Genomic DNA, 12,125 nt, shown 5'->3' on the forward strand with positions numbered 1-12,125 from the left:
ACCTTCTATACTCAAGGGATATGTGACATGTTTAAGCAGCCTGTCCTCATTATTTGACCCTCAAAGCCCCATTATCATTCTGGTGAATCTGTGCTGCACCCCCTCCAATATCCTTGCTGAGGAGTGGTGCTCAAAACTGAACACAGAACTCCAAATGGGGTCTCACCAAGACTCTGTACAACTGAAGCAACACTTCCTCCCTTTCCTATTCTAACGCTCTTGAGGTAAAGATCAACAATCCATTCGCCTTTTTGATTGCTTTCTGAACCTGTCTATTGCCTTCAAATCTCTTTGCTCCTCTAAAGTCTGTAGTTTGTCACCAGTTCGAACATATTCTGATGTATCTTTCCCAGGTCCAACGTGGTTAGCCTCACACTTGCCAACATCAAACTCCATCTGCCATAGTTTTGCCCACTCACTTAATGAGACCTGTAACTATACTTCCATTGCTGCTCTCTGCTCCAATCTTGCACTGAAATATCTGCTCTAATCTCAGCTCTGCTGCTATTTGCTCGAATCTCAGCCCTGCTGCTATCTGCAATAGTTATACGGCACTCGATAGTCAGGGGCACAGATAGGCGCTTCTGTGGACGTGAAAGAGACTCCAGGATGGTATGTTGTCTCCCTGGTGCCAGGGTCAAGGATGTCTCTGAACGGACAGGGGGCATTCTGAAGGGGAAGGGTGAACAGCCAGAGGTTGTGGTACACATCGGTACCAATGACATAGGCAGGAAGAGTGACGAGGTCCTGCAGGGGGAGTTTAGGAAGTTAGGTAGTAAGTTAAAAAACATGACCTCCAGGGTTGTAATCTCTGGATTACTCCCTGTGCCACATGCCAGTGAGGCGAGAAATAGGAAGATAGTGCAGCTAAACACGTGGCTGAGCAGCTGGTGTAGAAGGGAGGGTTTCAGATATCTGGACCATTGGGATCTCTTCAGGGACAGATGGGACCTGTACAAGAAGGATGTTTTGCATCTAAACTGGAGGGGCACTAATATCCTGGCTGCGAGGTTTGCTAGCGTCACTCGGGAGGGTTTAAACTAGTGTGGCGGGGGGTGGGAACCAGAGCAGTAGGACAGCTAGTGAAATAAATGAGGAGGACAGTGTAAATAAGGCCAGTAGGACCAAGAGGAAGAGCAGGCAGGGAGATGTTGCTGAGCACAGCGGGACTGGTGGTCTAAACTGCATTTGTTTCAATGCGAGAAGTATAACAGGTAAGGCAGATGAACTTAGAGCTTGGATTAGTACTTGGAAATATGATGTTGTTGCTATTACAGAGACTTGGTTGAGGGAAGGGCAGGATTGGCAGCTAAATGTTCCAGGATTTAGAAGCTTCAGGCAGCATAGAGGGGGATGTAAAAGGGGTGGGGGAGTTGCATTACTGGTTAAGGAGAATATCACAGCTGTACTGCGGGAGGACACCTCAGTGGGGTCAGACAGCGAGGCAATATGGGTGGAGCTCAGGAATAGGAAGGGTGCAGTCACGATGTTGGGGGTTTACTACAGGCCTCCCAACAGCCAGCGAGAGGTAGAGGAGCAGATATGCAGACAGATTTTGGAAAGATGTAAAGTTAACAGGGTTGTAGTGGTGGGTGATTTTAACTTCTCCTATATTGACTGGGACTCACTTAGTGCTAGGGGCTTGGATGGGGCAGAATTTGTAAGGGGCATCCAGGAGGGCTTCTTGAAATAATATGGAGATAGTCCAACTAGGGATGGGGCGTACTGGACCTGGTATTGGGGAATGAGCCTGGCCAGGTGGTCGAAATTTCAGTGGGGGAGCATTTCGGGAACAGTGACCATAATTCCATAAGTTTTAAGGTACTTGTGGATAAGGATAAGAGTAGTCCTCGGGTGAAGGTGCTAAATTGGGGGAAGGCTAATTATAACAATATTAGGCAGAAACTGAAGAATTTAGATTGGGGACGGCTGTTTGAGGGTAAATCAACATCTGACATGTGGGAGTCTTTCAAACGTCAGCTGATTAGAATCCAGGACCAGCATGTTCCTGTGAGGAAGAAAGACAAGTTTGGCAAGTTTCGGGAAGCTTGGATAACGCGGGATATTGTGAGCCTAGTCGAAAAGAAAAAGGAAGCATTTGTAAGGGCTGGAAGGCTAGGAACAGACGAAGCACTTGAGGAATATAAAGACAGTAGGAAGGAACTTAAGCAAGGAGTTAGGAGGGCTAAAAGGGGTCATGAAAAGTCATTGGCAAACAGGATTAAGGAAAATCCCAAGGCTTTTTATACATACATAAAGAGCAAGAGGGTAACCAGGGAAAGGTTGGCCCACTCAAGGACAGAGATGGGAATCTATGTGTGGAGCCAGAGGAAATGGGCGAGGTGCTAAATGAGTACTTTGCATCAGTATTCACCAAAGAGAAGGACTTGGTAGATGATGAGCCTAGGGAAGGGTGTGCAGATAGTCTCAGTCATCTCAGTATCAAAAAGGAGGTGTTGGGTGTCTTGCAAAGCATTAAGGTAGATAAGTCCCCAGGGCCTGATGGGATCTACCCTAGAATACTGAGGGAGGCAAGGGAGGAAATTTCTGAGGCCTTGACAGAAATCTTTGCATCCTCATTGGCTACAGGTGAGGTCCCAGAGGACTGGAGAATAGCCAGTGTTGTTCCTTTGTTTAAGAAGGGTGGTAAGGATAATCCAGGAAATTATAGGCCAGTGAGCCTTACGTCAGTGGTAGGGAAACTATTAGAGAGGATTATTCGGGACAGGATTTACCCCCATTTGGAAACAAACGAACTTATTGGTGAGAGACAGCATGGTTTTGTGAAGGGGAGGTCGTGTCTTACTAATTTGATTGAGTTTTTTGAGGAAGTGACGAAGATGATTGATGAAGGAAGGGCAGTGGATGTTATCTATATGGACTTCAGTAAAGCCTTTGACAAGGTCCCGCATGGCAGACTGGTACAAAAGGTGAAGTCACATGGGATCAGAGGTGAGCTGGCAAGATGGATACAGAACTGGCTCGGTCATAGAAGACAGAGGGTATCAGTGGATGGGTGTTTTTCTGAATGGAGGGATGTGACTAGTGGTGTTCCGCAGGGATTAGTGCTGGGACCTTTGCTGTTTGTAGTATATACAAATGATTTGGAGGAAAATGTAGCTGGTCTGATTAGTAAGGTTGCGGACGACACAAAGGTTGGTGGAGTTGTGGATAATGATGAGGATTGTCAGAGGATACAGCAGGATATAGATCGGTTGGAGACTTGGGAGTTTAATCTGGACAAATGTGAGGTAATGCATTTTGGAAGGTCTAATGCAGGTGGGAGGTATACAGTAAATGGCAGAACCCTTGGGAGTATTGACAGGCAGAGAGATCTGGGCGTACAGGTCCACAGGTCACTGAAAGTGGCAACGCAGGTGGATAAGGTAGTCAAGAAGGCATACGACATGCTTGCCTTCATCGGTCGGGGCATAGAGTATAAAAATTGGCAAGTCATGTTGCAGCTGTACAGAACCTTAGTTAGGCCACACTTAGAATATTGCGTGCAATTCTGGTCGCCACACTACCAGAAGGATGTGGAGGCTTTGGAGAGGGTACAGAGGAGGTTTACCAGGATGTTGCCTGGTCTGGAGGGCATTAGTTATGAGGAGAGGTTGGAAAAACTCGGATTGTTTTCACTGGAACGATGGAGGTGGAGGGGCGACATGATAGAGGTTACAAAGTTATGAGCGGTATGGACAGGGTGGATAGTCAGAAGATTTTTCCCAGTTACTAGGGGACATAGGTTTAAGGTGCGAGGGGCAAAGTTTAGAGGGGATGTGCGAGGCAAGTTTTTTACACAGAGGGTGGTGAGTGCCTGGAACTTGCTGCCAGGGGAGGTGGTGGAAGCAGCGACGTTTAAGAGACATCTTGACAAATACATGAATAGGATGGGAATAGAGGGATATGGGCCCTGGAAGTGCAGAAGGTTTTAGCTTAGGCAGGCATCAAGATCGGCGCAGGCTTGGAGGGCCGAATGGCCTGTTCTAATCTCAGCTCTGCAGCTATCTGCTCTAATCCCAGCCCTTTTGCCGTGTCCTTTTATATTTTTCCTTTGTAAATACTTATCCAATACCCAGTTATTCTTTATATCGGAGATGCCAACAGTCAGATCTCAACAGCCTGCCTCGTAAATTCTAATAATAACACTGCTTCAACCAGGAGGCCTTGCACAGCAACATTTAAAATCTTGGCACAGCTGAGTACTCTGCAGTTTGAGTCTTTTGGCTGCTCTTGCTAAATAGAATATTTTACAATAGAAGTGAAAGAGTTTTTTAAAAACCAGAATGGAAAGCTCTTACTTTTTCAAGTAGGTAAGGAGGATGATTGCAGCTGCTGCCACCAGTATTGGGACGATAATAAGCAAAGTAATCTTCCAATTCCAGCCTCGCCCAATGGCTTCCCCTGTGAAGAATATCATTGTTTTATTTATGGAGGAACAAATTTATCTTGCTGTCTTCAAAATTGCATGATTCACTCTCTTAAATATCTCAGTAGTATATTTTTGTTCCACAACAAACCGGGGTCTGGAAATGCAATTGTGACGCTCCCATTTTCCAGGCGCCAAATAGGCATCTAAGCCTCCAATATGGCTGGGAGGAAGCGTGCGCACATTTTCAGTTGGTAGTGCACCATTTGCCATGTTGTCATAGAGTCATTTATGGCATAGAAGAGGCCATTCAGCCCATCTAGTTCATGCCAGCTCTCCACAGAGTAATCCAGTTCGTCCCACTCCCCTGCTTGATCCCTTTAATCCTGAAGGTTTATTTCCTTCAAGTGCCCATCCAATTTCGTTTTGAAATCATTGATCGCCTCCACTTCCACCACCCTCATGGGCAACGATTTCCAGGTCATTATCACCCGCTGCATAAAAAAGGTCTTCCTCACATTCCCAAAACCTTAAATCCGCATCCCCTAGTCCTTGTGCCATCAGTTAATGGGAGCTGTTTTTCCTTGTCCAATGTATCTAAGCTTTGTCCTAATCTTGTACACCTCTATCAAATCTTCCCTTAGTTTCCTTTGCTCCAGGATGAACAACCCCACCTTTGCAACCTAACCTTGTAACTAAAATCCCCCATCTCTGGAACCATTCGGGTAAATCTCCTCTGCACCCTCTCAACGACCCTCACATCCTTCATAAAAGTGTGGTGACCAGAACTGGATGCAATACACTAGTTGGGGCCTAACCAGAGCTTTATAAAGGTTCAGCATAACTTCCCTGTTTTTGTACACAATGCCTCTGTTTATGAAGCCCAAGATCCCATATGCTTTGTTAACAATTCTTTCAATATGTCCTGCCACCTTCAAAGATCGATGCACATGCACCCCCAGGTCCCTCTGTTCCTGCACACTCTTCAGAACTGCATCATTATGTCTATATTGCCTCACCCTATCTCTTCTGCCAAAATACATCACCTCACATTTATCTGTATTAAATTCCACCTGCCACTTGTCTGCCCATTCTTGCTACTCTATCTATGTCCTGTTGCAGGCAGTTCGCATAATCCTCACTGTTTGCAAGTCCTCCAAGTTTGGTGTCATCAGCAAATTTTGAGATTCTACTCTGTATTCCAAGATCCAAGTCATTTATATATAGCAAAAAAAAAGCAGTGGTCCTGGCACTGACCCTTGGGGAACACCACTGTCCACCAGCCTCCAGTCTGAAATACAACCATTTACCATGACTCGTTTCCTGTCCTTAAGCCAATTTTTTTTTATCCAATTGGACACTGAGTCATCTGTTCCATCAGCTTCAATTTTCTTAACCAAATGGAAGATGATGATATTGATCAGTCTGAGGGAATTGTACTGGTCACAAGAAGTTTCAGTCCGGTAATGAGTGCACTAGTCGCGGATTCATATAACTGCGCTATGTTGGACAGTGATTGCACATCCACACTATGCGGAAAGGATTGGCTGAAATGCTATTTAGATTCATTAAGTAGTAAGGATCCAAGTAAGGTGAGAGAGTATGATAGTTCTACTTGCTTCAGGTTCAGGGATGACAACACGTTAAAGTCACAGAAAAGGTGGTGCTTTCATATAAAGTAAGAGTAAGCAACTTTATTAGTACAGCTGTGGTATTATAGTGACATACCCTTGCAGCTGAGCAAGCCTTCCATGAAAAAGGCACAAATGAAATTGGACAAGGAACATGATCAAGCAATTGTCTTTGGAAAGTCAGTAGTTTTGCAATTTGCCTAATCAGGACATTATTGCAAAAGTTCTGAAGAAGGGTCACTGACCTGAAACATTAACTCTGCTTCTCTCTCCACAGATGCTGCCAGATCTGCTGAGTATTTCCAACATTTCTTGTGTTTATTTCAGATTTCCAGCATCTGCAGTATTTTGCTTTTATTATATAAGGACATATTGTATACCTTTAACAGAGACCAGAATCTCTTATAAGAATGTTAAAGAGGTGATAATGGCATCAGATAATAGGAGTTTGAGATAAAAAGCAAATTTCTTAAAGCTACATGAACAATTTGTTTATCCCTCTTGTCACAGATTAAAAATCCTACTAAAGGATGTGGGGGTGTTTGATGATGAGTACACAAAGCTTATGGAAAAAATTAGTAAAAAAAGTGAAAAAAAACTATCATGGCCTATTTTTCGCCTCCCATTAGCACGAGACATTCATGAAGTAGTAGCTATAGATTTCAAAGTGTGGGACAAGGACAGAAATATTTTCATTTTGCATTTCATAGATATGGCAACAAGATTCAGTCTTTCGGCAGTAACACATGATAAGACAAAAGAATAATTGTAGATAAAGTCATGGAAAAATGGATAGGGACTGGACTGAGGGCACCAGCTAAATTCCTGACTGTTAATGGTTGGGGGGGGGGGGGGGATTTGCTAATGATGAGTTTACAGACACGTGCGAAAATATAAACATTGTAGTGATGAACAGTGCAGCTGAAATCCTTTCAGTGATGGACTTTGTGAAAGAAACCATGCAGTGATTGATGAGATGCTCCGTAAGATTTTAGCTGACCATGCAAATTGCAAGCTAACATCTGTCTCGGTGTGGGCAGTCCATGCAAAGAATTCACTCCAAATGTTTGGGGGCTACAGTCCATATCAGTTGTTTTTTGGAGGGAATCCCAAAATACCTTCTGTGCTGTGTGATCATCCCCTGGCCTTAGAAGGGACGACAATGAGTTCCACCATCTCTGAACACGTGAACGTCCTACATGAAGGGAGAAGGGCATTCATCAAGGCAGAAGTCTCAGAGAAAATTTGGCGAGCCTTACTGCATCGCATAAGACTGTCAGAGATGAACTTTAATCCTGGGGATTTAGTATATTATAAAAGAAAGGGTCAGAAATTGTGGAAAGGTCTGGGTAAAATGATGGGGAGTGATGGGAAAACTGTGATTCTCCAATATGGTAGTCAAACTATTAAGGTCCATTCATCTAGGTTAATTGGAATTGATTATATACTTACAGAATCTGAACAATTAGTCAAAGGTGATGAGGCCACCCTGTACCTCACATACTCATATGTTTGACAGTTATTACAGTAGATAAGGGGCTGGATGATGATAGACAAAGTGATACCGGTGCACAAGATAGGGCTAGTTTACCCAAAAGACAACTGCCTGAAGTTGGTACTAGGGTAACGTACATAGCAGAGGGATCCACTAAATGGAGAAATGCGACCATTATAGGGAGAGCAAGGAAAGCCACCGGCAAATTCAAACATTGGTTAAACGTACGAGATGATGGACAAGAGGTAAGATCTATTGACTGGCCTAGCTAGCCACTCAGTTCAAGGGCAATTAGGGATGGGCAACAAATGCAGGGCTGCCAGCGATGCCCACATCCCATGAAACAATAAAAAAAACTGGCAAAATGAGGTGAAATGGTGGAAAGCAAGAAACTGCAGTGCGAGTCCCCATAGTGAGTCTGGAAGTGACTATAGCACCAGGAAACGATCATGTACTGGTGACAGGATCTCTGATCATGAGAGGGAGAGATCCTGTAGCAGTAGCTCAGAAAGAAATAAGAGGGCAAGTAGAGACCATAGCTTGACTAGAACAAGGAATACAGAACAATCTAGGAATGCTACTGGAAGTAGAAGACCTTATGATTGGGAAGTTATGGTGGCTGCAAATAAATTAGAAGAAACATTGATGGGAGGAAAAACAACAAGAGTTGGAAAGTTGGAAGGAATTTGATGTCTATTCTGAAGTGCAAGATAGGGACAGCTAGCCTTATCATACAGATGGATATGTACAGAAAAAGTACCCCTAGATAGGACGTATAAGGCTAAAGCGAGACTAGTGGCTGGGGTTTTGAAGAGAGACTTAGTGATGAAGATGTTAGAGTGCACTCCCCCATGGCAGGAAAAGTGAGCTTGAAAATTTTCTTAGCTCTTTTGGCCACATACTCATGGGAATGTCGGTCGATTGATAATAAAAGCCGCATTTTTGCAGGGTGAAAAATTTCAGTCAGAAGTGTTTATGAAACCACCGAAAGAAGTGAGTGATGTGGAAGGGAAGCTGTGGAAATTAAACAAATGTGTTTATGGATTGAATGATGGGTCACGAGTATGGTATTTCTCAATTAGGTCGACCTTGCTGAAAGAAGGCTGTAGTCAGCTGAAAGCTGATCCAGTAATATTCTACTGGTATCAGAAAGACAAACTCTTTATCATGCATGTTGATGATTTTCTATGGGGAGGTTCTGCGGAATTTGAGCAATTGGTTATAGACAAGTTAAAAGGGGAGTTTAAGATTGGAAGTTAGGCCTTGAAATATATAGGGTTAGACATTGGTCAGAATAGGTCAGGAATAACCTTGAATCAACAATCATATCTAGAAAATGTTAATCAGAGCGCCATAAATCGGACCAGGTCGTCACAGAAGAAGATCTTATGTCCAAAGAAGAAACAGAGCAGCTAAGAGTTAAGATAGTTATGTACTCAGAAAAGGCCTGATGCCAGTTATGATGTTGAGATGGTCAGGTGAGGAGGGGTCGGAGGGCTGCCCTCTTTTCCCTCTCCTTGTTTGACCACAACAGCTTTAATTCTTTTTTAAAGTGGATGCACTTGCTGTGATCATAAAAAGAACCAATCGGACAGGTTTTCTTGAGTTTAACAAAGGAAGAGGTTAGCTTTATTATACTTAAACCAAACTAAGTAAAATAATAAACTATGCTCCAAGTTTCACACACACACACACAAATAGGTTACAGAGTGGGGAAGAGTAGATTGGTCGAGTTTGAGTTCATAGAAAGAGTCCAGATGCTTGTCAGCCTGCTGCGGAGACTCACCAGCTTAAAACAAAGAAGTGGGGGGGTGGGGAAGAGGGGGGGGTGGCTTGTCACATGACAGTCACCCAGTGATTCAAGCATGGTAATTAGTGGTGTGTTTCTTCTTGCAACTAAAACAGCTTATGTCTGGGGATTTCTTTCTCACAACCAGGGTCCCATTGTTCAAATGATAGTCTTGATACCTTGCTAATGGGAACAGGCAGTTCCCTTAAACTTCCCAAATCTTGGTTATTGCTGTGACGGGCCAGACTCTTCATCTCCACCTCACTGGTCTTGGAATATAGGAAACAGCGTTGCAAATTAGGTGGCCATCTTAAGATGCTAGTTTCCTTATCTGTTACTTTACAAATTTATTTGAAAATAAAATTCAGGTCTCAGTCAGTGGATTAAAAAATATCATTCATCATAGCACACTGGCGTGACAACGTATTGGAACTTAGTATATCAAAAACAAGAAATGCTGGAAATACTCAGCAGATCTGGCAGCACCTGTGGAGAGAGAAGCAGAGTTAACGTTTCAGGTCAGTGACCCTTCATCAGAACTGGCAGAGCCAGAAACGTAATAGGTTTTATGCAAGTAAAGCGGGAGTGGGGGTTGATAGGACAAGGTCACAGAGAATAACTGACCAGAAGGTCATGGAGCAAAGACAAACGGTATGTTAATGGGGTGGTGAAAGACAAAGTGTTAGTACAGAGAGGGTGTTAATTGACAGAAAACTGAACAGCCTGGCCCCAAGCACAAATATGAAAAAAAACTGTGGGTAGGCACAGCAGAAACAAACTAAACAAACTAAAATAAAATAAGCACATACATTTTTTTTTAAATAACTAAAAATAAAAAAGGGGGCCCCATCATGCTCTGAAATTATTGAACTCAATGTTCAGTCCGGCAGGCTGTAGTGTGCCTAATTAGTAAATGAGATGCTGTTTCTCGAGCTTATGTTGATGTTCACTGGAACACTGCAGCAATCCCAGGACAGAGATGTGAGCATGAGAGCAGGGGGGAGTGTTGAAATGGCCAGCAACCGGAAGCTCGGGGTCATGCTTTCAGACTGAACGGAGGTGTTCCGCAAAATGGTCACCCAGTCTGTGTTTGGTCTCCCCAATATAGAGGAGACCACATTGTGAGCAGAGAATACAGTATACTACATTGAAAGAAGTACAAGTAAATCACTGCTTCACCTGAAAGGAGTGTTTGAGGCCTTGGATAGTGAGGAGAGAGGAGGTAAATGGGCAGGTATTACACCTCATGCGATTGCAGGGGAATGTGCCGTGGGAAGGGGACGAGGTGGTGGGGGTAATGGAGGAGTGGACCAGGCTGTCACGGAGGGAACGATCCCTTCGGAATGCTGACAGGGGAGGGGAGGGGAAGGTGCGTTTGGTAGTGGCATCATGCTGGAAATGGCGGAGGATGATCCTTTGGATGTGGAGGCTGGTGGGGTGGAAACGGAGGACAATGGGAACCCTGTCACGGTTCTGGGAGGGAGGGGAAGGGGTGAGGGTAAAGGTGCAGGAAATGGGCCAGGCACGGTTGAGGGCCCTGTCAACCACAGTGCGGGGGGAATCCTCGGTTGAGGAAAAAGGAGCGCTGTCATGGAAGGTTGCATCATCAGAGCAGATTCGTTGGAGACGGAGAAACTGGGAGAACGGAATTGAGTCCTTACAGGAGGCAGGGTGTGAAGAAGTGTAGTCGAGGTAGCTGTGGGAGTCGGTGGGCTTATAATGAATATTAGTAGACAACCTATCCCCAGAGATGGAGACAGAGAAGTCAAGGAAGGGAAGGGAAATGTCAGAGATGGACCAGGTAAAGGTGAAAGAAGGGTGGAAATTAGAAGCAAAGTTGATAAAGTTTTCCAGTTCCGGGCAGGAGCAGGAAACGGCACCGATACAGTCATCAATGTACCGGAAAAAGTTGGAACTTAGTAATATGATGAAACATGCTACAATTGAGGAGTTTGGAGGGCAAATGAAACATTAACGAAATTAACCTCTGAGAAATGCATACTCAAGTTTTCAGCATTGGGTGATCCAAAAGACATGAAATTAGTCATTTGTAGTGACACTTATACTAATCTTCCGGATGGACATTCGAGTACAGCAGGTTTATCATATTCTTGGTGGGAAAACATGAAAAGTGTTGTTCCTTAGCTTGAAAGGAGTAGTTAAGAGCACTCTTGATGCGGAGACACTGGCGTTAGTAGAAGCGAATGATATAGGATTTTACTTATGTAACATTTTGAAAGAAATCGTATACTAGGGGCATTCTGAGAAAAGTCTGTTCATTGAATGTTATGTGGATAACTGTTCACTTTGGGATAACGTTCATTTGACAATTAGTGTCACTAAGAAAAAATTAAGGATTGACCTGGCCAGTATAAAAGAAATGTTGGAGAGAAAAGAAATCTCCAGGATTAAATGGGTCAATGCAAGTCGCCAATGATCAAACTGTTTTATTAAAAAGAATGTTTGTTCCAAGAAATTGTTGGTGCATTGCTGCAGTGCATCTTGTAGATGGTACACACTGCTGCCACTGTGCGTCGGTGGTGGAGGGAGTGAATGTTTGTAGATGAGGTGCCAATCAAGTGGGCAGCTTTGTCCTGGATGGTGTCGAGCTTCTTGAGTCTTGTTGGAGCTGCACCCATCCAGGCAAGTGGAGAGTAAAATTAATAGTCACATGGACAAATGCAGGTTAATTAAAGAATGACAGCATGGATTTCTTAAGTGAAAATCATGTTTAACTAACTTGCTGTATTTTTTTTGAAGAGGTAACAGTGAGGGTTGATGAGGGCAATGCTGTTGATGTGGTGTACATGGACTTCCAAAAGTTGTTTGATACAGTGCCAC

General features: G+C 43.9%; 1 protein-coding gene across 2 annotated transcripts in view; it reads right to left on the reverse strand.

Moving 5' to 3' along the window:
• Positions 1-12,125, reverse strand: part of LOC137377801 (interleukin-13 receptor subunit alpha-1-like) — a 75,114-nt gene that overhangs the window by 5,932 nt on the left and 57,057 nt on the right. For both annotated transcript variants that reach the window (XM_068047870.1, XM_068047869.1), the window contains exon 8: positions 4,302-4,404. In XM_068047870.1, the coding sequence (XP_067903971.1) occupies positions 4,302-4,404 (103 nt within the window). The remainder of the gene's footprint in view (positions 1-4,301; positions 4,405-12,125) is intronic.

This window comes from Heterodontus francisci, chromosome 15 (assembly GCF_036365525.1).
Source record: "Heterodontus francisci isolate sHetFra1 chromosome 15, sHetFra1.hap1, whole genome shotgun sequence".
NCBI classification, from domain to species: domain Eukaryota; kingdom Metazoa; phylum Chordata; class Chondrichthyes; order Heterodontiformes; family Heterodontidae; genus Heterodontus; species Heterodontus francisci.